General features: G+C 35.0%; 1 protein-coding gene across 1 annotated transcript in view; it reads left to right on the top strand.

The window, feature by feature from the left end:
• Window positions 1–11,134, top strand: part of EIF3E (eukaryotic translation initiation factor 3 subunit E) — a 50,939-nt gene extending 39,805 nt beyond the window's left edge. The window contains exons 11-13 of the mRNA XM_027131605.1: window positions 9,333–9,435; window positions 9,728–9,862; window positions 10,942–11,134. Coding sequence (XP_026987406.1) covers window positions 9,333–9,435; window positions 9,728–9,862; window positions 10,942–10,980 — 277 coding nt within the window. The 3' untranslated portion in view covers window positions 10,981–11,134. The remainder of the gene's footprint in view (window positions 1–9,332; window positions 9,436–9,727; window positions 9,863–10,941) is intronic.
• Window positions 11,135–27,800: the final 16,666 nt, after the last annotated feature.

The following is a 27,800-nucleotide window of genomic DNA, read 5'->3' as shown; positions in this document are numbered from 1 at the left end:
TGCACCACCAGGGAAGCTCTATACTCTCATTTTTGACTAATGTGATGTTGCAAAATTCAGTGAGAATTTTCATTTGTCACACACAGAATTTAGCATTTTCTCAGTTTTCTCCTGGTTTCTTTCTATTTCCTCCTAATCTTACAGTTAAACACAGTTTACACTTAACGCTTATTCTTCAATTAGTTGTCATAGCATACAGTTATAAAAGACTGCTGCTCTTTGGATATGCTAAATAGCCACAGTCTTCAGTGAAAAGCAGGCCAGAGTTTCCATAGTTTAATGCTAAAGTCAATACTATTTGAAATAAATTGTGCTTATCAAATAAAATTTGGAAAGCCTGGTTATTTAAACAGGTAATTCATATGCCTGTGAAATGCTGGACCCCAAATCCTTATTTGTTAAATACTAATATTAGGGCAGGGGCTATGGGAGGGTTCAGAAAAGGGAGACTGTCTAAAAGATTAGTCATTGAAAACCTGATAGACAATCAGCCTAGAGTTGATGAAAGCCTAATTGGTTCTCTAGATTTAGATTTATATATTTTATGTGCTTAAGTGGGACCACTGGTCTTAATTACTTCCCAGAAAGAAGAAAAGTATCTGGTTTTGTGCTAAGAGTCTTGAATATGTTTTATTAATGAAATTGAATAGAGAATGAAATACTTATTTTTTCTATGCCTTGAAATAGCACTTAGGATTCTATCTTTTTCCCCCAAAGGAATGATTTATATTTTTATTTAGTCAAAGTTACTAACCTTTTCCTTTATGGTACTGGATTTTGTATTTTATTAAAAAGTTCTTTCTCATAATAGGTTTATATGCTATTTATATGTTTTTTTCTAGGACCTTAATGGCTTTATTTCTTCTACTTGAATCCATCAATGATTATTTGGGAATAGAGAATAGTTTCCCCCCACCCCCAATAGCTAGCCAACATGAGTTATTGAAAAACTATCCTTCCCCCGACCTATTTGAAATGCCACCCATATCACATTTTAAATTCTCATTTATATATGGGACTTTTTCTGAACTTTTTAATCTTTTATAAATTGTGTGTTGATTTCTGAACTTAGCACCAAATACGTGCTAAGTTAACTTAGTACCTTTTTTCAGATAAGGTAGATCTGTAGTATGTTTTAGTATTCAGTATTTATTTTCCATGTAATTGATAATTGCCACTTTTCCCTCATTTGCTTCATTGTTCTTCCTAATGTCTTTTTCATTAATTCTACTTCAGGTTCTTTGCCAGTTTATAAATCTCTTCTGAAAATTGATTATTTTATTAGTTTTATCTTCTTCAAAAAAATGTGAACTCGTTGCTCTTTCTGCCAGGTGCATATTTATCTCTCTTTGTCATTTGTTCTGGGGATTTCCTTAGCTTGTCTACTATGATAGTGCTCCAGTTTCGTGGACATTATGCCTTCCTTTTTCTTGGTTTATTATCATATTTGGTAATTATCATATTCTTCAGCGGCTTTATAAGGAAGGGTACTTTGGAGGTAAATTTTTTCACATCTAAAATTGTGTATTTGACTCTCATACTTGAGTAGTGGTATTGCTCAAGGCATGGTATTCTCATTTGAAAACTACTCCAGAATTTTGAAGATGTGATTCTCTTGCTTTCTAGCTTTTGTTGTAGAAGTCAGAAGCCATTTTTATTCCTCATCTTTTATACAGGTGTTTTGTTCTCCTGTCTAGAAATGTGGGGGGAAGAAGCTTTTTTTTTTTGGTCCCCATTGCTCTGAAATTTTACAATGATATGCCTTAGTTTAGGTCTGTTTTAATTCTTTATGTAGGACCTTTTTAATTTGGAAGCTCATGCTCTCCAGTTCTGGGAAATTTTCTTGAATTATTTCTTTCTTCTTTATGTTCACTGTTTATTCTTTCTGGAACTTCTATTGTTCAGGTATTAGACCTGCTGGACCAGGCTTCCAATTTTCTTATCATTTCTCTATTTTCCATCACTTTGTCTTTGTGTTCTACACTCTGGGATATTTTCTCAACATCTTTCAAATCTTCTGTAGATTAAAAACAACAAATCTCTAATGTTATTCTTTAATTTCCAAGAGCCCTCTGTCACTCTTTTCTCTGAATATTTTTCCTTTATAGCATTCTGTTCTTATTTTATGAATGCAATACTACAGTGGTTTTTAATTTTGCTAAGGATATTAATGATAGTTTTTGTTGTAGTTTTCTTTTTATAAATTGAGATATAATTAACATATAACAAAACATTACATTAGTTTCAGGTGTACAATATAATGATTTGATATTGTATATATTGTGAAATGATCACCATAATAACTGTAGTCAGCATTCATCGCCACACATAGTTGCAAATTTTTTTTTCTTGTGATGAGATTTACTCTAAACTATAGTCACCATGCTGTACATTATATCCCATGACTTATTTTGTAACTGTAAGTTTGTACCTTTTGACCCTTCACCCAGTCCCCACCGCCCTCCCCAATCTCTTCTCTGTATCTATGAGCATTTTTTGTTTGTTTTAGATTCCACGTATAAATGAGATCATATGGTATTTGTCTTTTTCTATCTGACTTAATTCACTTGGCATAATGCCCTCAAGTTCTTTCCATGTTGTCACAAATGGCAAGGTTTCATTCTTTTAATGGTTGAATAATATTCCTCTGTGTGTGTGTGTGTGTGTGTATCACATTTTCTTCATTCATCCATTGATGGTCACTTAGGTTGCTTTTGTGTCTTGGCTGTTGTAAATAATACTGCAGTGAACATGAGTTTAGGTATATCTTCTCAAGTTAGTGTTTTCATTTCCTTCTGATAAATATTCATAAGTGGAATTGCTGGATCATATGATAGTTCTATTTTTAATTGTTTGAGGAACTAACATACTGTCTTCCATAGTGGCTATACCAATTTACTTTACCACCAGCAGTGCACAAGTGTTCCCCTTTCTCCACATTCATGCTAACACTTATTTCTTATCTTTTTGGTAATAGCCATTCTAACAGGTGTGAGATCTCATTATAGTTTTGATTTGCATTTCTCTGATGATTAGTGATGCTGAGCACCTTTTCACGTTCCTTGGAAAAATATTCAGATCCTCTGCCCATTTTTAAATTAAATTACTTGTTGTTTTGATATTGAGTTATATGTGTTCCTTCTGTGTTTTGGGTATTAACCCCTTAAATACATGGTTTGCAATATTTTGCAATATTTCTCCCATTTGGTAGGTTGCCTTTTCTTCTCATTGATGGTTTCCTTTACTGTGCAGGGGTTTTTTAGTTTGATGTTAATTTTTGCTTTTGTTGCCTTTGTTTTGGGGTTTGTTTTTGGTATCAGGTCCAAAAAATCATCACCAAGACTTATGTCAAGGAACTTACTACCTGTGTTTTTTTTTTTTATGGTTTCAGGTCTTTTTTTTTTTTTTTTTTTTGGTATGCGGGCCTCTCACTGTTGTGGCCTCTCCCGTTGCGGAGCACAGGCTCCAGACACGCAGGCTCAGCGGCCATGGCTTACGGGCCCAGCCGCTCCGCAGCATGTGGGATCTTCCCAGACCGGGGCACGAACCCGTGTCCCCTGCATCGTCAGGCGAACTCTCAACCACTGTGCCACCAGGGAAGCCCTGGTTTCAGGTCTTAATGTTCAAGTCTTTAATTCATTTTGAGTTAATTTTTGTACATGGTGTGAGGTAGTGGTCCAGTTTCATTTGTTTGCATGTAGCTGTCCAGTTTTCCCAACACCGTTTGTTGAAGAGACTGTTCTTTTCCCATCGTGTATTCTTGCCTCCTTTGTCATAAATAAATTAATGCTTGGGTTTGAGCTCTCTATTGTGTTCCATGGATCTTTGTGTCTGTTTTTATGCCAGTAGCATACTGTTTTGATTACTGTATCTTTGTGATATAGTTTGAAGTCAAGGTGTGTGATGCCTCCGGCTTTGTTCTTCTTTCTCAAGATTGCTTGGGCTACTTGGGGTCTTATGTATTACTGACTTAACGTATTCAATATCGTGTTGTTGTGTCATTTGAGGAGGAGAGCTCTTCAACTAAAAGATGGGAATAAGGATTTACACAAAATATTTTAAATGTCTTTTTAATTTATCTTATTGAAGTATAGTTGACTTACAGTGTTGTGTTAATTTCTGCTGTATAGCAAAGTGATTCAGTTATATGTATATATATTCTTTTTTTATTTCTTTCCATTATGGTTTATTACAGGATATTGGATATAGTTCCCTGTGCTATACAGTAGGACCTTGTTGTTTATCCATTCTATATATAGTAGTTTGCATCTGCTAATCCCAAACTACCAGTCCATCCCTCCCCCAGCCCTCCTCTACCTCAGCAACCACAAGTCTGTTCCCTGTCCTTGAGTCTGTTTCTGTTTTGTAGATAAGTTCATTTGTGTCATATTTTACATTTCACATATAAGTGGTATCATGTGGTATTTGTCTTTCTCTGTCTGACTTCACTTAGTATGATATCTCCAGGTCCATCCATGTTGCTGCAAATGGCATTATTTCATTCTTTTTTATGGCTGAGTAGTATTCCTTTGTGTATATATACCACATCTTCTTTATCCATTCATCTGTCATTGGACATTTGGGTTGTTTCCATGTTTTGGCTATTGTGAATAGTATTGCTGCTGTGAACATAGGGGTGCATGTATCTTTTTGAATTATGGTTTTGTCTGGATATATACCCAGGAGTGGGATTGCTGGATCACATGGCAACTCTTTTTCGTTTTTTGAGGAACCTCCATACTGTTTTCTCTAGTGGCTGCACCAATTTACATTCCCACCAACAATGTAGGAGGGTTCCCTTTTCTCCACACCCTCTCCAGCATTTGTTATTTGTAGACTTTTTAGTGATGGCCATTCTGACTGATGTGAGGTGGTACCTCATTGCAGTTTTGATTTGCATTTCTCTAATAATTAGCAATGTTGAGCATCTTTTCATAGGCCTATTGGCCATCTCTGTATGTCTTCTTTGGAGAAATGTCTGTTTAGGTCTTCTGCCCATTTTTTCGGACTAGGTTGTTTTGTTGTTGTTGTTGAGTTGTATGAGCTGTTTGTATATTTTGGAAATTAATCCCTTGTTGGTCGCATCATTTGCAAATACTTTCTCCCAGTCAGTAGGTTGTCTTTCTGTTTTGTTTATGGTTTCCTTTGCTGTGCAAAAGCTTACGTTTGATTAGGTTCCATTTGGTTATTTTTTGTTTGTTTGTTTTTTTGCTTTTATTTCTATTGCCTTGGGAGACTGACCTAAGAAAACAGTGGTATGATTTATGTCAGAGAATGTTTTGCCTATGTTATCTTCTGGGAGTTTTATGGTGTCATGTCTTAAATATAAGTCTTTAAGCCTAAAATATCTTCTTTAAGCTGCCTACTGACAGGGTTGAGATTTTTAGTGTAATCTAAATAATCTGGAAGTTATTTTTGAGTTTGAAACCTAGATTGAATTAGGTATTTTTCTCAGAAATTCTGCCTTTTGATACATTTTGTCTTTTAATTTATTGATAAACTAAATTATTTTAAAAACACAAAATTAACATGGTGTAGGATAGCTTAAGGCAAGTTTGTTTTTTTAAGCTTTAATAGGATATTAAATTTTTATTTTTAAACCTTTACTAATATTTTCATAAAATCAGTAGAATGTAAGAGAATTGTGGACTTTGAGGATTTCTATTATTTACTTTTACTGTGTATATTTTCCTGTTACTTGAAAGAAACTGGATTATTGCCACGTTCTCTTACTTATTCTCAGAGTGATTGGTAGCCTAGATAACCTGCGGATACCATCAATAATTTACTGATACTTCTCGGACCTTATTTCAAGTTTTTCTTTGACTTGATTTAAAAGTAAAGGATCAACAAGCACATTGCAAAACAGTAAATCCCCAAAGTGGGATTATGGGTCAGAGTATGCAGACATTTGTGGGTCTTGCTGCATGTTGCCAGATTGCTCTAACCATGATGGAATATGAGACTTAGAATATGTATGTAAAGAAAAAAGAGGGATGGAAAATTCTAGGTAGAGTTATACAGCGTAGAATTTTCTTTCTTTTATCTTAAAATTTGACCTTAAATATTCCTTTACTTAAACCGTCCTCAAACTTCCAGACTGGAACTGGTTAAACCCTTTTGCACTCACATAGCTCCTTTCACTTTTTTATCCTTACACTAAAAATAGTTTATATATTTGGGGTATTAGGTGATTGTCCCCTATTTCCCAGTCTCCAGCTTTAAACTTTATGAAAGTGGGGAGCAGACTGTATGTTGTCACAAACATCTAACATAGTTCATATTTTGTTGAATGAATGATTTGGTTGGTGTGTGGTATTCATGAGGAAGAATAAGAGAAGGCTGGAAAGGTAGATTGTAGCTAAATTGTAGAGAACCATGAAAGAGAAACTTGGAAGTTTGAATTTTATTGTTTTGGTAGAAGGGCTCTATTAAAGATTTGAAAGGAATTTAGGAATAAACTGGTAGTTGGGTTTTAGGACTAAGCTGACAACTATGTAAAATAGATTAAGGAGAGACTCGAGGTAGATTAATTAGAAAATTAGGAAATAGTAATGGAGCCCTAGGGTAGTGACTAGGGTAGGAATCAGACAATAAGTATTTATTTAATTGCCTCCTGTAGACTGTGCTAATTGCTGGATATATAGCAGTGAACAAAGAAGCTATGATGCATGCTCTTGGGGTACATATACAGTCTACCATGAAAGCAGATACTCAGTAAAACAACTACAGCTCTGTGAATGCTCTGAAAAAAATAGGGGGCCTTGAAAGCATCAAACAGATCTGTCATGATTGGCAGAGGTGTCTTGGAAGGCTGATGAGGGCGCTGTTTTAACTGATAGCCATGTAACACATAGCTTAGTGAAGAAAAAGGTGGATTAGCCTTTTAAGCAGAAGGCACAGCATGTGCAAAGGTCCTGAAGTGGTTAAAAACATGGTATGTTTAATGAACAGAGAGGTTTAGTCTGGTTGGTGAAGAGGAGAGTCTTTCAAGATGAGAGTAGTTTGGTAGGGAACTTAGATTAGAGGCAGTGGTTAAAGAGATAATTGATAGGACTTCTCAGTTTGTTATAGGCAGCAAGAAGAGGAATCTGATCAGTAACTTAGGCTTGAGACTGAATGTTTCATTATAATTTTAATTATGTAAACAGCCTGGATAAACAGGTTCTATATTATAATTTTTAAAAATCTGTATAAAACCAACTATACACAATTAGTAGCTACTAGGAATAACGTCTATTTTGAAAAGCAGTATATAGAGATCTTGAAGATTGGAGTTTTAATATATTCAGTATAAATTATTTTCATTTGTGCTTTTCAGAGTAAAATGGTCTTGACCTCACTTTAAAGAGTTGTATTTTGGGGGAATGCAGGAGACATACAAAAGAGAAATTGTTACAAGAGTCGATAAAGTAATATCTTTTGGAAAATATGTTCTTTACCTTTAGAGTAGCAGCTTCAGATAAAAGTATTAGGCAGTTGGTTACTTTAGCAGCACAGAAGAGAATGAAATTTATTTATTTATTTATTTTTGGCTGCGTTGGGTCTTCCTTGCTGTGTGCGTGCTTTCTCTGGTTGCAGAGAGCAGGGGCTACTCTTCGTTGTGGTGCATAGGCTTCTCATTGAGTTGGCTTCTCGTTGCGGAGCACGGGCTCTAGACACGCGGGCGTCCGTAGTTGTGGCTCGCAGGCTCAGTAGTTGTGGCGCACAGGCTTCATTGCTCCACGGCATGTGGGAACTTACCGGACCAGGGCTTGAACCCTTGTCCCCTGCATTGGCAGGCGGATTCTTAACCACTGCGCCACCAGGGAAGCCCAGGAGAATGAAATTTACACATCTCTAAGTCAAGTACCTGCAGGAAACACAAGGAGTTTATTGGGAAGCCACAGGAAACACCAGCTGCAGGAATTTTTCCTTGTCAAAAAAAAGCCTGGTTCTTTCAGTAAAATGACACACTTCCCTACTTCTAGTAGCTTAAATAAAATAAGGTTTGGTTAGAGAGCAGTAACAAAGAGACTAAGATGAAACCTGATCATGAAATTGAAGTAGTAGTCATGGACTAATTGTTCTTTGTGTTTGCTGAGAATGTGTACTTACAGCAAAATTAACCATAAAAAGACAGACAACAGAATTTGACATGTAAATCCAGGGAGTTTTATGGTTGAGTTGGCTCATACTCATCATGATGTTTTTAACATCAAGCATATTTTAGGGATAAATTTTAAATGATTGTCTTCATAGCTTTAGTTTGTAATTTAGTGTGTAATGATTTTATTGATAGTCTAACTTAATTTTTACATTTTGAATGAAATTCTTCTCTTTGACAATAAACATATAAAATAGGGATAGCACAGATTATATTATTCCCATAAAGGTATTTTTATTAACTTGATTGGTTACTTTTAGGTTGGGAGCTCCGGAATTACATAATTATATGATTGGCAATGTCTTGGATATTTATGTTATAAAATTGGGAATGCAATCAAATCAGGAATTTTAGTTTATAATATTCTAAGGAATTATTTTGTTACTGATATTCTAGGTTTTTTTTTTTCCATTAAACCAGTGATAACATTAGAAGGCCTAGCAAGTGTGCAATATCTTCAGTGAAGGCAAGTAAAAGGGGACAGTTAATGTTTGTGTCTAACACCTGTGTATATGCATATATGTATACCATCCTTCCAAATACTATACATGCATATGTAGATACTCTTTCATCAGGTGACTGACTGGCTTACCTACTAGCAAGGCTTGTGTTTGTGTTACTCCTGATAAATTAAGCTCTGCAGTGGCCTCTTTTTCAACCTGACCATAAATTAGAAAATGCAGATTGGTTGATGACATCAAAGACTTTAGATCAGGGTCTTGGTGTCTGTCATCTTTTTCCCTCCCCCTCTCCTTTCGGGTTTTCTGTGTATGTGTGTCTGTCTCTTTTCCCTTAAATTCAGTGGTCATTTAGGTTATATAGTGTTCTAGTTCTAGGGAGTGTCCTTAGAATTTATAACAAACATATGTAGCGGCCCTGAGTTTTAGTTATGTGTTACATTTTATTATTCTTACTACTGATGTTCCTTGTAATAGGATTTCTGTAATACAGAATATGGGGCCCTACCTTCAAGGATCTTACAGTCTGGTTGGTGAAATGAGATAGATTGTGAATGGTACAAGATAATAGCACAAACATCAATAGTGCACTTTTAAGACTCATAATATTTAAGAGAAGGTGACCCATAAGTACCTAAAAGTTTCTATTCAGAGCATAGGTCAAAGACTATGTATGTGAAACTAAGTTTTTAGACCCAGTTAATGTCATTTTTTTCTTTTTTCATTAGCATGTTGGCAGATAAACTGAACATGACTCCAGAAGAAGCTGAAAGGTGGATTGTAAATTTGATTAGAAATGCAAGACTGGATGCCAAGATTGATTCTAAATTAGTGAGTATTATGTTATCTGTGCAAAATACTAGATATCAGTTGCTGATTATTTGATACTTTGGGGAGAAGTTTTTATTAGGACATTTATTCTATTAAGAATTTTTGTTTTAATGTATAATAATTTTCTGAAGGCAACAGCAACCTCCTATTTTGTGTTGTTGGATGAATATTGTCATCTCTGTGCATAAAAATATTTGCAACAGACATGTAGGTTGTGATGTCATCCTCATGACTTACCTGAGAAACTTGGTTGTTAACATTACAGGATCAGTTTCCCTCTGTCTCATTGTAGGGTCATGTGGTTATGGGTAACAATGCAGTCTCACCCTATCAGCAAGTGATTGAAAAGACCAAAAGCCTTTCATTTAGAAGCCAGATGTTGGCCATGAATATTGAGAAGAAACTTAATCAGAACAGTAGATCAGAGGTAAGAACCACACATCTTCTCTTCTGTCTGGGATTTAGCAATAATGTAATATAATTGTTATATGGACTTCATTTGAGAACAAATTAATTTTGGTTGTATCTGATTCTGTATTTTTGGGGCTATAAACATTTTATTTAAGAAATTACTAAATGGAAAAGGTTTCTCTTAGATGTATTATGCATTAGTTAAGGCAGCAAAAAAAATTAAGTGTTCCTAGTTTTAACCATAATTGGGTTATTTTTCTTTTACCCTTCCTGTGTGCCTTCATTATCTCATTTCCTCAGTGTTTTTAACACATCATTTTGATACTGGCAGATGATAACTTACATGTGTTATCTCTCAAGTGTTTGAAATTCATTTTCCTTTTATTCAGTAAATCTAAAGAACTACTTCTGTAAAAATGTTGATCTTATATATATTGATTTTATAAAATTTTATTTTATCTGAAAGTCATATTTAATTTTCAGAAAAATATATCCCCCTTTTTGGTAGAAATCCTGCATATTAGATACTAAATGAATTTGTATGGCCTTGTAATTTTGGGATTCCAAACTACCTCTAATGCTCTTTAGTCATTATGATTATGTATAACTGGAGGGTAGGACATTTTTAGGAAACTGTTGAGGCACATTCAAAGATCTCATTTGATTGAAGTTTTAGTATCAGATTTTGTCCTTAGCATAGTCCTTCAGTTGTAAAAGAGAAGGAAGAATTAGGAAATTATTGTCCTTGCCTTTTCCATCCAAGTCCAGAATAACTGAGCCTGAAAAATAACTTTTATGTAATGGTTGTTTCCGTATGCTTAAGGATCAATTTGTATTGATTTTAGTTATAATATTGGTGATATTGTCCTTGTCATACTTTATAATTGGTGAGAAACTGTATCAGATGGTATTTTGGTGTGTTTTGTTGTTGTTCTGAGACACCTCGCATTTAGTAATTGAAGAGGTTGTTAAAATCTTAGAGAATGCTTTGGGAGGAGTATTGCTAAAAAACTTTGCTAGTATCACTTTTTTTTGAAACTGGCTTTTCAGAAAGTATTTCTTTTCACCCTGTTGATTTCTCTTTGTGTATTTTAGGCTCCTAACTGGGCAACTCAGGACTCTGGCTTCTACTGAAGAACTGTACAGAAAAAATGAAAAAACTATAAAAGAAAGGTGAAATGATAAAACCATTATACAAAGGTGAAACATTTTATAAACAATTAACATATTTAGCATAAGTTTTGGAGAATTTGAATAAAATTGGCTATGTTTCATTTATGTCATTATATTTCCTTGTGTATGTAAGTGTGTGATTTTTTTTTAACTTTTTATTTTGGAATAATTATAGATTCACAGGAAGTTGCAGAAATAGTACAGAGAGGTCCTATGCAGCCTTAATCTAGTTTCTCCCAATTTTTTCCTCATGTGTTACTATAATACAGTATCAAAACCAGGGTATTGACATTGGTACAATGGTGTGAATAGCTCTGTACCATTTTATCACTTTTTTGGTAACCATCGCTGCAGTCAAGATACAGAGCTATCATCATCATGAAGATCTCCCTCATGCTACCCCTTTGGAGTCACACCTACTCCAACCAGCCCTAACCTCTGGCAACCACTCGTCTGTTCTCTGTCTCTATAATTTTGTCATGAGAATGTCACAGCAATGGAATTATACAATATGTGACTTTTTTGAGATTAGCTTTTTCTACTCATAATGCCCTTGAGATTTCTTTATCCAAGTTACCATATATATCAGTAGTTTGTGTTTTTTTTATTGCTAAGTTGTATTCCATGGCATTGATGTACCAGATTGTTTAACCATGTACCTATTTTAGGATATTTTGGTGGTTTCCAGTTTGGGGCTATTAACAAATAAGGCTGCTATTTCTTAATTCCTTAAAGTGACTCTTTAGTCACTCACTAGGCAGCTACAGAGACTTAAATAGGAATATAAGTTGAATTTTATAAATACCTCCTTGAATATTTTGTGCATGTGCGCACATGCACACACACAAACACAGAGTTAAATAGACACCTAAGATATTCAAGAAGTATATAAAGCCCTGGTTGGGTCTCCTTTACCTAGAAGTGGTTTGATGTTTCATTTTGATTGTTGAACTAAAACCCAGTCACAACAGAAGTTTCTGTTTCTGCTCTCAACAAATGGTACAAAGATAAAAGATACATGCATACTGTTCTTTTATTTGACACCTGGTCAGGCCACCCTCAACATACAGTTAAATTTGGAGAATACAGGCCAGATTTGGCCCTTGTGCTGTGGTTTGTGGTATTGGTTCTTCTAAACTGTAATCCAAAGGTGTTGAAGCTAGGAGGATTCCTGGTCAAGGTAAGCCAAATGCTAATTTTTGATTCATCTATAACCAGTGTTGTGAAAATGCCAAGTTTAGAGGATCACTTGTAATACAAAATGATCAAGGTTCATAGAGAAAGTACCATAAAGTGGCATATCAGTAACTAGATAGAAGCAGACCCTCATTACCTCATGTGTAGGAGCTAATTCCATGGCTCAAAAGTACAGAGCTATAAGAAATGGAGCAGTAGTTATATAAAGTTGCATGTATTACTCAGGCTATGTAGAAATGGGAAGAATGTTTAAGATGCTTATGTTTCCATCCTCACCAGTGACCCAAGGGCAAAACATTCTTAAAGGCATCATTAATATTCACTTTTTATCTTAAGATAGCTCAACCAAGCCATGTTAATAGCAAAGATTTCTAGGTGATTATATCACTAGCAATTAAAAGCAAGTCTGACAGTTATTTAATACGTCTTAGTGGACCTATAAAAACTGCAGGGAGGAAAGATAGTATGTGACTATTAAGCATTTACTATGTGTCAGGCATTTTTACACCTATATATCTAAATAACCCTAAGGAAAAGAAAAGGAATCTAACATTTGAGTGCCTCACTTATGCCTGGAAACACTGAAATTTTTGTGCAAATATTTATATATTGTTGATGAGGAAATATACACAGATGGTTACTCAGGGTCATACCTAGTAAATGTTAAAGGAAGGAATTGAAAACAGGCTTTTTCAGTTATGTCACACTGTCTCTCCTTACATCATTATTGCTTTATAAATCCTTCCAGACTAAGTTTACATAGGGTTATGGGATGTATGTTTAGTAGGTTGTAAATGAGAATCTTGATCCACAAAACCATTTAAGTCTCTTGGCACTATTATCTTCAAATGAGAGCAATAGGGTGTTTAGTTTAGTTTTGTTTTTTAAGCCAGTATAATCATCTCATGCTATTGGCCTCACAAAAGAACCTATTGGAACATACAAAACTTTAATGAATATCTCTGATTTTTTTTTCTATTTATGTACCACTCCTTCAAGATTATACATTATATGAATAGTTAATGTTCACATTTTCTACCACTTTTTGCTTTTCAAATATTGCTGCCCTTCGAAGAAAGATGATGCCACTATGGATTAAGAGTATCAATCAGAAAAATAATAAAACTGTATATAACTAATGGCCATTTTTACACATTACCAAACTTTGTTCATTGTTGAAGTGCACATTTGAGGTTTGCATAAAAACAAATTACTTGGTTCTGGATTTAACCTTAAGTTTTGATAACAGGCAAACTGTCCCAGTAAGATGTTGAGCACAAATTACATACTGATTAATTTTTTTGTGCTCTTTATTTTTTTCCATTCAATAATAGACCCTTCTATGTGTCAGCAGTTTTTACAGGCACTGGGAACACGTCAGAGAAAAAGAGTTCATGAAGCTTAAATAGTTGTTTGTGTATCTTTTTTTAAAGTAACTATATATTCACAAGCAGTGTGTTTATGCTTTTTAACATATGAAATATACAAAAGAATATATATAAATAATATCTCCAGTTTAAAGAAAAATAAAATACCCATTTACCAGTATCTCCTACCTACTACTCAGCTTAAGAAATTGAATGGTTCTAGTAACTTTGAAGAGCTTGTGAGCCCCTCACTAATTGTATTTTCCTCTTTGCCCCTGAGAAGTAACCATTACCATGACCTTTGTGTTAATTTCTTTAACATCCCTAGCAAAAATGCCTGGTTTTGCATGTTTTTGACATGTATTTAATTGAAATCATGCTTTGTATTCTGTGGCTTGCTTTGTAAACACCGAAACTTATCCATATTGATTTATTCATGTTGCTGTATTCAGCTGTAGTCTATTCTTTTTCACTGCTTTGTAATATTCCATTGTCTGAATATACCATAATTAATTCATTCAAGGATTGATGAACACAGGGTGTTTCCAGCTTCTTATCTGGAGTTTTTGGAACCAGCCTGACAGTCATGTGCCTGTTAACTGGAATGTTAAATCCATTCATTTTATTATGATTACTAACATATATGGGTTTATTTCTACCATCTTATTATAAGCTTTCTATATGTTCCACTTTGTCTTTTTTCCACTCTATTTCTTGCCTTCTTATGGTTCCATTTTTCTTTGATCTTCTACTAGTTGGGTAGCTAAACATTCTATTTTTATAGTGGTCACCCTAGAAATTTTAACTTGTATTTTTTAACTTAATGTCTTAAAATTAATATCTTTGCCCCCTGCCAACAATATGAAGAAAGCTTCGACTGCAGTCATCTTTCTCTCAGCTTGTTATTTGTGTCCATAGTCTGTCCTTTTCATTGTAACCGCATAAATAAGACATTATTTTGTACAATAGTACCCTTTTTCTTGTTCATTCTTTTTGTAATTACATTTTTTTCCCCTCAGGTTGCTTTTAGCATTTCCTTTTCATTGGTGTTCTACAGTTTTACAATGAGATGTCTAAGTGAATTTTCTTCTATTTATACTGAAAAGTTTTCACTGGGCCTCCTGATGCTGAAAATGGCTTTTGTGTTGCATTAGTTCTGGAAAATTATCTCTTTGGGTATTTCCTTTTCTTGGGTCCTCAAGTTTTTGAGTTCTCACTCCAGAAGAACCTCCCTCCCTTTCATATTTTTTTACCTCTGTCATCTGTGCTGCATTGCTTTTTGGGTAATTTCTTCAGATCTGTTTTCTAATTCATTAACAACCTCTTCAACTGTGTCTAATTTGCTGTTAAACATCCATTCAGTTTCTTATTTCAGTTATTTTCTGCATCTTTGGTAGTCTCTTATCTTACTTTCAATGCCCACTTGTATTCTTTACATTTATTTTATATTTTATGTTTTGAATCTATTTCTCTGCCACTACTCTTGCCCAAGCTAGCATCTGTCACTTAATGAACACAATAACTTCTGAGTTACTCTCCCTGTAACTATTCTTGACACCCCCCCAATCCCACCCGTTTTCCATATTATAGAGTTCGAGTAATTTTTTCAAATTTAAATCTGAGTGTTTTTCTTCACTGAAATTCTTCAGTGGCTCCCCATTGTTAGCCTGAAGACTGAATCCTTAACCTGGCTCTCATTATCTGGCATCTGCTTGCTGCATCAGCCTCATTCATTATATGCCAGCCTCAAGCCCTACTGACCTCAGTCCTTAAAGCAGTAGCTTCAAGCTATTTTGACTGCTGCAGAGTAAGGAAAACATTTTACATCATGACCCAATACTATAAAAATAAACATATTTGATGCAAAAGTTTTATAAAACAATACCCACCCTTTTGATATGTGGTGATCTCTTTTTATTCTGTTCTGTTCTATTGCTTTCATAATCTACTGTTTGATATTAATTCACATTTGAAAAATACTTCTCTAAAGAACAACAGTCCTTCCCTATGCTTTAATGTTTGTAATGCTGTTCCCTCTGCTTGGGAATAAATTTTCTCTGCTTCCACTTCCCACTTCCCAGAAGCACACGTGTACTTTTTTTGTTGTTTTTTAATATTCATTCATTTATTGATTTGGCTGTATCAGGTCTTAGTTGCAGCGCGCAGGCTCTTCGTTACGGTGCGCGGGCTTCTCTCTAGTTGTGGCACGCAGGCTCAGTTGCCCCGCGGCATGTGGGATCTTAGTTCCCTGACCAGGGATTGAACCCGAGTCCCCTGCATTGGAAGGCGGATTCTTAACCATTGGACCACCAGGGAAGTCCCCACACATGTGTACTTTTAGTTTATGTTTTATTTTTCCTCCAGGACTCAACTCACATCAAAGAAAACTTGACATTTCCTTTCTCAAGGAAGATTTTCCTTACCCGCAGACTAGGCTAGATTCTTCTGTCACAATCTCGGTCTCATTTGTATTATTTACCCCACTATAATTATATTTAATATTTTATAATTAATTGGTTCATTTCTGTCTTAGGCTGTCATTTTCATTTGTTTATGGATAATACGTGTCTTTTTCATTGCTGAATCCCTAATGCCTGGCTTATAGTAGGCCCTTGATAAATTATTGAATGAATGAATGAGTCTTGTTCAGAATTGTACAGTGGAAAAAATGTGGACTTAGAGGGGGAAAGGTTGATAAATGTACCTGTTCAAAAACTTTTAAAGACTTCCACAGCCCTTCTTTCCATGAATTTAGAGTTGATGTCTGAGACACACAAACATAATACAATTTGGTAAGTACTATTGTATGTGGAAACACTTAGACTGATGAATTGTTGTTATAGGATACGTTTTTATTTTATGGTTAAGGTTAGTTGAAAAGTTGTTAAAATCAACATGATAACTGCAATTTAAGAAAAGTTTCCAAACTTGTCTTTCTCTGGGTCTTGGCTCTTTCTTGGTAATGATAGAAGGAAAATAGAGGCAGATATTCTAATGATCTCAGATGTTTTCCTTCCTCTCTACTTCCCAGTAGTCAGGAAAACAGCTGAACAACATATAAAACTATTGACTTCTAAAATCACAATATTCTGAACTCAGAATTCTGTTTGTCAGCCTACTGTTGATCCCCACATCTAACCACTGTTTTGTTTTCCATCTGGTAGATGTGTGAACAAAGGAAGAGGTACAGGTATCCTCAAAAATCCTGAAGCATCTTGAAGAGGTCACTTGGGAAGAAACCTTTTTGTTCTAGTATCACTGCTAACACTGGAGCAGTTGAAGCCCTAAATCAGATTTACCTCAGCAGTAGACGTCAGTAGTAAAATACTGAGTAGTAACAACCATCAGTAAGAGAAGTAACCAAGGTCAGGTCCAAACTATCTGCTAGAGTGAAATGTTTAAAACTTTCAATGAGTCTTTAATTAGACTCTTAGAAAATGGCCTGCTGTTAAACTGTTTTAAGTGTTTTCCATGCATAATTTACTCCCATGCATTTTAATTCTCTCAGAGAACAAGCCATCCTCTGGAAAAGTGTTAACTTGCTGGAGAGGTAGCACAAACACTGTTAAGTTTTGTTAATTTTTCATCTCATGTATTTAATAAACTGTTGAATTATTAGAATCTGCAAGAAATAACATTAATCTAAGGCATCTCCTATTTTGGTTCTAAAACTGATTCTTGTGCTGACTTCCATTTAGTCTGCTGAGATTGGGAGAACAATGCCAGACTGATTCATTTAGTTTTTAAGTATTGTGAGGACAATTGAGGAGAAGTTGACATTTTGAACTGGGAAACAGCATGGGTACTTAGGCACAATTCCAGGTAAATAAACGAAGTATTGCTTATGTGCATGTGTAAGTCTGATGGCTTAAACATATACATCGAAGATTCCATGTGGATCTAGACAGCAGCTGTTTTGAGGACCCAGAGGTATGGCTTATGTGCACAATGGCATGGAAAAAGCAATTGGATCGCAGAAACACTTTCATTTAATCAGGACTTGAAATCTGGTGCTCTTCTGAGGGAATAAAATATAGTATTGGATTGCTTTTATTTGTGGACCTTTTTTTTTCTTGCCTTCTACATTGCCCTTTAAGCATAATAACCATAATTTCTTCATCTTTGTACTCCCTAAACAGTAGGCATAATAGTAGATGCTTAGATATTTACTCCACTACCTATCTGTTTATTCAGGTACACAGGTGATGTTTGGTAAATATTAAAGCAGCAGTCTAGCAGAGAGGGCATTGCTGTGATTCCCTCTGGTTTCCTCAACTTAGGGAGTATGCAGCTTTTCATTTTATTTTAAAGACAAATGGTTTGCATAGAGAGGAAGCACTGATTAGTTGTGTCTTTGTTCAGTTGGCTAATTAGGACAGAGCTGTTGGACCTTCTGTGCATAAGCCAGTTAGTGTTTCTCCACTCCTAGCCACAGATTTGCACCTTGAAACTTTGCCAGCTGTTTCCTAAGTGCATGCTATGAGATGCCAGGAGACCAGAAAACAGTGCACGTAGATCCGCTTAAAATCATCACAACTTTTAAAAACAAAGCAAACAAAACATAAAGCATGAATCCCATAATGGCAAATCAGAAGCTTTATCTTTGTATATTGAAAGGTCAGTAAATCGGTGTTATATGTGCTGCTGTCATTGTAAACACTACGTTGAGTGGGACAAAACTTAAGAAGCTATGACAGGTATTGGAACTTTTGTTATCATTCTTACTTAAAATTTTAAATTTCTGCTGGTGAGTTAGAATAACCAGGCCTAGAAAATACTGGGCAGACTGTGGATGGTTTCCTTGATTCAGAAATCATCCAGAGTTCTACATGATCAGTATGTTTTAATAGATGACATAATTAGAGAACATTCTTGGTTGTCTAGGCATAACTAGACACAGTTATGGGACTTTGGGCCTTGTTCTTTGAAGATTTGTAGGACTCAAATGCGGTTTCACAGTCAGTAATAATGCCTCATATTTGCTTCATTTTCACTTTTTGTTAACATTCATCTGTAATGATTTACATCGTCTCAAATGAGTCTCAAAACAGTCTTGTAACTTGGACATTATTGTTCAGGTTTATCATTTGATCACCTGGCAGCCTTTTCTTATCTGACCATTAGTGACTTAAGGAACTCTGGGAAGAACAGTTGACTATATAGTTTAAAAAAAAAAAGTCCCATACTGACAAAATTATTTCTTATAAGATGCTATTACATTCTCTTATTAGAAAACAGAATGAAATTTAAGTTCATCATTCATCAAAGTTAAAAACAATACTAAAACAGTTTGCTCCCTTCTAGAGCATCTAAAGAAAAAATGAGAGAATTCCCTTTGGCATCTCTGGATATTTGAATAGACAACAAGGAAGAACTGTAGCTTTTTTTTTCCTTTTTCTTTTTCTTTTTTTCAGCTAAATTATCCTAAGAACACTCTGCTCCGACATAAGAATGCCAGTGGAATAGGAGATGGTAACACAAGATGCACCAGGAGACTCGAGGTTTTGTGTGTTTGAAACTTATATTCTACTATAATGACTAAATTGTAGAGAAGCAAAACTAATGTGTGTGTGTTTTTTTTTTAATTTACCCAATGTTTTTTGGGTTTTGTCTTCTAGGAGCAGACAAACTTCTTTTGTTTTTTGTTTGCTTGTTTGTTTTTAAAAGTTCACTCTTAAATTTTATAAAACAATGTAAGACAAGGAAAATTAAAAAGTTGTCCTACATTAGAACAATATATTTGCTCAAAATAGAAATGCCAAAGACATATAAAGGTATAAAGTGGTATGCAGTGTTTTTTCACATAATTTATTTACATTGGTAAGACTTTTTTGTCTTTCAACTTTTAATTTCACTATAAACAAAAGTGAAGTAAATACACTTCACTGAATTTATCAACTGAATACTAGATGGGGCCTCAGTATTTAAAAGAGCGTAACTCTTTTTAATTCAAGAATAATTATGCTGGGTTCTTATGTATGACTGGACAAAAAAACATGCGGTTGTATGTTTTGGCATATGTTCTTCCAGTTTTTTCAGTGATAGTCATGATAACCAACAAAGGAAATTTAGATTGGAAGGCCTTTTTCTGTACAAGATTCTAATAATCACCCTAAAAATAATTCCAGCACCTATTGGTTACTTTTACTTGAAGTCCTTCAGTGTATATATATATATATATATATATATATATATATATATATGACATAGAATCAATGACATTAAGTGGTGGAGAATAGGGATGTGGAATTAAGAAGAATTAACTTTTGGAACAGATACCTGTACAATACCATGCTCCTTTCCAGCTCCACTGTTGTTACCAGAAAAAGATTTGGGTAAGTAATTATGAAATTAGTAAAAATATAATGTTTTTATACCAGACTTTTTTTTCTATCAAGCTTTTTCCCCCTATCATTCATGTTTAAAGCTTTCCCAAGCAAGCAGAATGAAAATTGTAAATCTTAGCTTTAACGTATATTATTACCATAAAGGAAAGGAATCTGTACACACATACACAAACACACACACACGTAGAACAGCGATGTGGGTGTTGTGCAATCAACAAAACTTGTGCAATAATTAAAGAATTTTTAAACTGAAGATTAAATTGGAATGTTGTTATAAACATAAGGGAAATGGCCAACATTTTTCGTTGTATCAAAAGAAAACTCATTTCTAAAAATAAGCACCCTCTTTGTGATGACCCTTTAAAATAGTTTTAAGTGATTCCATTCACAGATGAGCTTTTGGGTCTGCAGCCCGTTGCTGTAAGTGGTTTGCTCTTTGATCCTGTAGCCTTTAATCAGGTGTGTATAGAGAAGAAGAAAGCACTGGCATGGCGATATCACCCTCCAGACACTGCATCTCTCTGAAAGTGAACATGCCATGACTAAAACAGCCTGCTGGGTCCTGAAAGGTTTCCTTTGGTGTATGAATTTAAGAAAACATTGCTAAGCTTTATTTTACCAAATTGAGGCAAACATGGACCTTTCTAAAGTTACCAAATTTAAAAATCACCTTTACCAAAAAGAGAAAGAAAAGTGTTTTTATCTTCCATGTTTCATTTTAAGTTCCCAGAAATTAGAATTAAATGAAAGGATTGAGAATGATACCTAGTCTTAACTCTTGACCTTCAGTGTTCAATTCCTTTGCAATGCAAAACTGATTTGGTGTAATCCTTTTTTTTTTTTTTTTTTACTTAGAGTGTCTTGGATAGTGCCGTCAGAAATGCAAAAACCAGGAAATTATTCCTTTTATTCCACTTCCCACCCCACTCAGATCCACACTTCTTATCACTACTGATTCTGTTGTTTAGATACCAGACCTTCATCCTTTCTTCCAGGTCCTTTTTCTCTTCCTATGGAAACAGTTTTTTCCCTGATAACTTAGTGACTTAAGAACTAGGTTTGAGTTCTTCTTTACCAGACATAAATTGTTATAACTTGGCCTTGGGCAAGTTACTTAACCTCTCTAAAGACTTTTTCCAATACATATTTCGTAGGGTTATGGGGTTAAATGAAGCAATTCATGCACAGTAATTAACACAGTGCCTGCCCTCAGTAGCTGTTAGCAAGCACTCACTATTTCCCTGTTTGCCCTTCCCCTCCTTGCTTCCCTCACCTGCTCTCCTCACCCTCCTTTATCCTTCTCCCTCCCTGCCGTTCGTCCTCTTCCTCCCCCAATTTGAGTGAATGCTTGGCACAGGGTAACTACTCAATGAAGTGGTAGTTTTCATTGTTATGAAACTGCATTCTCCTCTCCAAGAAGCAAGCCCTCATTATTTCTCTTCTGGAACACTGAATTTAGTTAATTGGTCCACATGCCCTATTTATTTATGTCCTTCACAATAAAGTTCTGTATCCATTGATTTAAACTTCTAAAATTCAGTTTTTAAATAAAATCATGTGAAATAAATTCAGGACCATGAAATTATTGCAAAAACCACTGTTAATAACTTAACGCTTTTGCTTTCTGTTCATATCCTGTCTTCATGTAGATGCTCCATACAATTGCTATCTTCATATAGACTTATTCTGAGGATTTTTAAATTACTCTGAGAACATGTATAAAGTTTTACTTAAAGACACTTTACCATGTGCCAGGCACTGTGATTTAAGTGCTTTACATACATTATCTTATTTAATTCTCAGTAACCCATGAGACGTTTAGTATTATTGCCATCCATTTTACAGGGAAGGAAGTAAATAAACACAGAGAGTCATTCTCAGGGTCATACAGCTATAAATGGTATAGAAGGATTTGAACCCAGATGCTCTGATTCCAGAGCCTATGCCCCTAAACACTAGTCTATACTGCCACGCTGCTTCCAGAAATAATTAAATAATTTAATAAAGTGCATCCTTAGCCTAGTATTTTCTGAGTACTTGAGTTATAATGAAGAACACTTCCTGGAAATTAACTTTTAAAAGGAAAAAATTATTTTCTAATAAAACTGAAAGATAAATCTGAAAATAAACCTTATGTTGACTTTTCATATTTTTCATGGCTAGTCCATAAGGTTTTCTCATTCACTAATTATCTGAAAAAAGGGAATATGTCTGAAGGATGGCATCTGTTGAAGAGACAAAATCATGACCTATGAGAAATAGTTGAAGAATCTGGAGGTATTTAGCCTTAGGAAGACCCAGGGGGGATGAAAACTTTTCAAATATTTGAAGAGCTTGCATGTGAAGGAAAGATTAGACATACTCTGTGTGGCCCAAGAGGATAGAATTAGAACCATTTGTTGGAAGCAATTAGATGAGAGCTTTCTAACAATTAGAGCTATTGCACCATTGAAAATCCCATTCTGAAATACAGTGATAAGACCTTTACCAATCACAGTTTATTTCTACTCATTTTCTAGCTCACACTTTCAGGAAAAGGAAAGGCAGCTCATTTTTTGCAAGAACCCTCAGAGAAGTGTGCTCACTTGGCACATTAAAGTGTGCTCACTTGGCACATTAAAAAATTGGAATTTCATAAAACCAGAAACCTCCTAATCCCACAATCTAGGGACAATAATTTGGTATATTAATAGCATCTTTTTTTGTGATTGTAAAATGAATATTGTAGAAAATTTAAATACAGAAAAGCATAAAGAAATACAAATATAGGAAAATGACAGAAGTAAAAACAATTCCATAATCTACATAATCACTTTTATTTTTCTTCTAGTCCTTTATTTTGCTATTTTTATGTTAAATTTAAATTATAATTTTTAATGAGAGTTACGCTTTACAAATTTTTGTAGGCCATTCTTTTCACATAGCCTTATATTATAGACATTGCCTCATTTTTTTAATATTTCAAGTACGTAATTGTTAATGGAGACTTACGGCTCTATCTTATGAATGTACTGTGATATATTTAACCAGTTTCCTATCACAAATAATTATGTATGCAGTGGTTTGTTAGCATAGTGATGTTGCAATGAATATCTTTGTATATTATTAATTATCCAAATGCTAATTGTGCTCTTAAGTTAGATTTCTAGGAGAGGAATTAATTCCTCCAAGGTTCTTGATATTTCTGACCAAACTGACCTCTGAAAACCATGTATCACTTTACTTTCTCACTATCAGTAAGTTATATTAGACTTCTTAAAATAAACTTTTATTAAATTATAGTTGTAGATTATGCAGGAAATTTTAATTTTAATTTCTTTAAATAAAATTAATAATCCATATTGATTTCATATGACTAATGACCAATTACAATTTTTCTTTAACATAATTCATATTTTCCCCCATTTTTCAGCTGTATTTTTTTTTCATTTTAACATCTTTATTGGAGTATAATTGCTTTACAATGGTATGTTAGTTTCAGCTTCACAACAAAATGAATCAGTTATATATATACATATGTTCCCATATCTCTTCCCACTTGCGTCTCCCTCCCTCCCACTCTCCCTATCCCACCCCTCCAGGCGGTCACAAAGCACCAAGCTGATCTCCCTGTGCTATGCGGCTGCTTCCCACTAGCTATCTACCTTACGTTTGGTAGTGTATATATGTCCATGCCTCTCTCTCGCTTTGTCACAGTTTACCCTTCCCCTTCCCCATAGCCTCAAGTCCATTCTCTAGTAAATCTGTGTCTTTATTCCTGTTTCACCCCTAGGTTTTTCATGACATTTTTTTTTTCTTAAATTCCATATATATGTGTTAGCATACGGTATTTGTCTCTCTCTTTCTGACTTACTTCACTCTGTATGACAGACTCTAGGTCTATCCACCTCATTACAAATAGCTCAATTTTGTTTCTTTTTATGGCTGAGTAATATTCCATTGTATATATGTGCCACATCTTCTTTATCCATTCATCCGATGATGGACACTTAGGTTGTTTCCATCTCTGGGCTATTGTAAATAGAGCTGCAATGAACATTTTGGTACATGACTCTTTTTGAATTATGATTTTCTCAGGGTATGTGCCCAGTACTGGGATTGCTGGATCATATGGTAGTTCTATTTGTAGTTTTTTAAGGAACCTCCATACTGTTCTCCACAGTGGCTGTATCAATTTACATTCCCACCAACAGTGTAAGAGGGTTCCCTTTTCTCCACACCCTCTCCAGCATTTATTGTTTCTAGATTTTTTGATGATGGCCATTCTGACTGGTGTGAGATGATATCTCATTGTAGTTTTGATTTGCATTTCTCTAATGATTAGTGATGTTGAGCATTCTTTCATGTGTTTGTTGGCAGTCTGTATATCTTCTTTGGAGAAATGTCTATTTAGGTCTTCTGCCCATTTTGGGATTGGGTTGTTTGTTTTTTTGTTATTGAGCTGCATGAGCTGCTTATAAATCTTGGAGATTAATCCTTTGTCAGTTGATTCATTTGCAAATATTTTCTCCCATTCTGAGGGTTGTCTTTTGGTCTTCTTTATGGTTTCCTTTGCTGCGCAAAAGCTTTGAAGTTTCATTAGGTCCCATTTGTTTATTCTTGTTTTTATATCCATTTCTCTAGGAGGTGGGTCAAAAAGGACCTTGCTGTGATTTATGTCATAGAGTGTCCTGCCTATGTTTTCCTCTAAGAGTTTGATAGTTTCTGGCCTTATATTTAGGTCTTTAATCCATTTTGAGCTTATTTTTGTGTATGGTGTTAGGGAGTGATCTAATCTCATACTTTTACATGTAGGTGTCCAGTTTTCCCAGCACCACTTATTGAAGAGGCTGTCCTTTCTCACTGTACTTTCAGCTGTATTTTAAGAATTTATTCATAGGAACACTATACATCAAAGACATTAAAACTATCATGTGTTTTGTTTTGTCTTGAATGTATTTATGTATTTTTAACACTCAGAAGTTTTAATTTGTAAGTGATCATACTTCTCAGTATTTGTGATTTCTTCCATTGCTATTACGCTTTTAAAAATCCTTTACATCAGTCCTTCCAAGTTAGACACCTTGTATCAGTAACAGTTCAGAGAAGCAGAACCACTAGGAGATAGACACACACACACACACACACACACACACAGGTTTGTTCTTATGCAATTGTAGGAACTGGTTAAGTAGTGTCTGCAAGGTTGCTTGTCTTTGATGCTGTAGCTTGAAGTTCAAAGGGCAAGCAATTGGGAAGGAAAGATGGAGGTAAAGTGGGAAGAGCAAGGACAAGGTGGAACCACAAGCATGAGCTGGGCCCCACAGGGATGGAGTAACACCAGTGCCTGTTCTTGTTGCCTCTGCCCTTGGTGTTGTGGCATGTGTGTCTGCCTTTGGTCATGGGTCCAAATACATACCTAGTCCAGGAGTTAGAGCAACTGAAAGAGGATCTAGGGGAAGGCAGAGGATTGTATGTAGGCCTGGCTGCTACATCACACCAAGAGATGAAACTGCAGATCAGTGACAATGTGTACAAGGTACAAAATGCCTGCTGCCTTGCTCCCACTCCAAACCTCCCATAAAAATCTCTCTCGTTCACTCTTATGAGAAATAGAAAGTAACAAAAGAGAGTTGACACATGACAAAGCACCCCACACCTAAATTTTTTCTAGTTTTATTAAATTAACTTGGAAAGAAATGATATCTGCAAAATTAGCCTGTCCATTCAGGACCATGGTATGATTCTATGTGAGGAAAGTGCCATAATTTGGTCATATGAACCCTACATAATTTCTCTTACAGTTATTTTGTATTTCTTGTTTTAAGAGCAAATGGAATTCGTTCCAATTACTTTTAGCTAATTGAAAAGAAAGTTATTACTTTTAGCTATTACTTTTCTATTCTGCTACTTTGCTGAAAACCTGTTAATTTTAGAGCTTTGTTAAGTTGATTTTCACTAGTTTTCTAAGTATGTAATTGTATTATCTACAAACCATAGCATTAATCCTTCTTTCTATCATCTCATTGTTCTGGAATTACTAATAGGTGCAGTGTTAACCAATAGTGATGATAGTGGGTATCCATTCAGTTTCCTGATTTTACCAGATGTTTTAAAAACCTTGAACAGCTACTTCTGTTTTTGCTTGTTTGGTCATTTCTAAAATCAGGAATCTCTGTGAATGCCATTTGACATCTACTGGCATATGGGGTAGAATACATTAATAAATTTCTCAAAAGTGGAATATCTGCATTCCTGGAATAAACCCTGCATTGTGCTGGTGAAAGATTTACTTTTTAATGTACTTTTGAAATGTGTTGCTAATAATTTATTCTTTAAAGTCAGTATTTCTAAGTGAAATTGATTCAGTTCTTTATCTGGTGTCAGTTTCCGAGTTATGCTAATTTCATAAAATTAACTCAGTAGCTTTACTTCCAAACTGTGTGGCAGTTTGGTTTTTGAAAATATGAAAGACCTTGCCAGTAAAACTGGTACCAGGCATTTTTGTGGTAGTTTTTAAAAATTAACTTTTTATTTGAGGTAAAACATACATATGGTAGAGTGCACAAGCGTAATGAAATTTTAGATACAGATAGACACACATACACACCTCTGTAAACAGCACCTAAATCCAGATATAAATCATTTCCAACACCCTAGTCAAAATTCCTACAAAGCTAATTACTATTCTGACTTGAAAATACTTTTTATTCCCATTTTTTTCTTATGGGAGTAGTTCCAGTGAACACATGCCCTCCTCCTTCACCACTGTATTAGTTTGCTAAAGCTGCTCTAACAAAATAAGACTAGGTTGCTTAACCAACAGAAATTAATTTTCTCACAGTTCGGGGGACTAGACATCCAAAATCAAGGCATCAGTATGTTTGGTTTCTGCTGAGACTTGTCTCCTTGATTTGCAGATGTTCTCCTTCTTACTGTGTCTTCACATGGTCTTTCCTCTGTGAGTGCACATCCCTGGTGTCTCTTGGTATGTCCAAATTTCCTCTTATGAGGACATAAATCAGATTGGATTAGGTCCCATCCTAAGGTCCTTATTTTAATTTAATCATATTTAAAGGCCTTATCTCTAAATACTGTCTGCTGGGGGCTAAGCCTTTAACATAAGAATTTGGGGGGAAGCACAGTTCAGTCCATAAGAGCCACCTAACAATTTCTAAGACCTTCACTGTATTTGGGGAGTTTCCCACTTCAGTAGTATACACTTTAGAAGCTAGAATCCAGAAACTCATTTTTCAAGCAGGTGCCAGGGCTTCTGCAAACTCCTATGATTATACTGCACAGCTTAAGGAGATGGTATTCACATAACTCCATTGAGAATGATTCTTCACAGTTTTGCCGTGTTCAACTTCTTTATCATATGACTTAGGCCGATTATTTTCCAACATTTTGAAACTACTGTCACAAAGGAGCTGGTATCTCAGAAATCAATTCCAGTGCTGATGAGAGCAGGGCCATGAAACTTCCAGAGACAGAGAATCTAGTGACAATGCCCACTGCCCAGTGTGTGCAGCTGCAGTATGTACCTTGAAACTACTGAAGTGGCAGTTCCACAGGGACCATCCAGCAGAGTAACTTGGGCATCATTTCTGTCTGTATGGTTTCCATGTTGGAATAGCTGATTTTAATAGAGATTCAGTGACCACATAATATACTTTACAAAATTGATTTTTTGCTTGAGCTCTTTTCAAGTTGATTCTTTTGCTTGCAACTAAGCCCTACTGGATACATTAGTTTATTCAGCGTTTTTGCTTTTTAGAAAACAGAAGGGTTTCTTGGTGTGTGTTTGTAAAATATAGCACATATCCAAGCAAGAAGAAGAATATAAAAGTGTATATGTGCAGTTTAAAAATAATAACAGATTTCTATGAAC

Source organism: Aethalodelphis obliquidens, unplaced genomic scaffold, assembly GCF_003676395.1.
Source record: "Aethalodelphis obliquidens isolate GAN/ISIS:26980383/991018 unplaced genomic scaffold, ASM367639v1 scaffold39, whole genome shotgun sequence".
In the NCBI taxonomy this organism is placed as follows: Eukaryota; Metazoa; Chordata; class Mammalia; order Artiodactyla; family Delphinidae; genus Aethalodelphis; species Aethalodelphis obliquidens.
The sequence above is the reverse complement of the archived record's forward strand: the minus strand, read 5'-3'. Positions and strand labels throughout refer to the sequence as shown.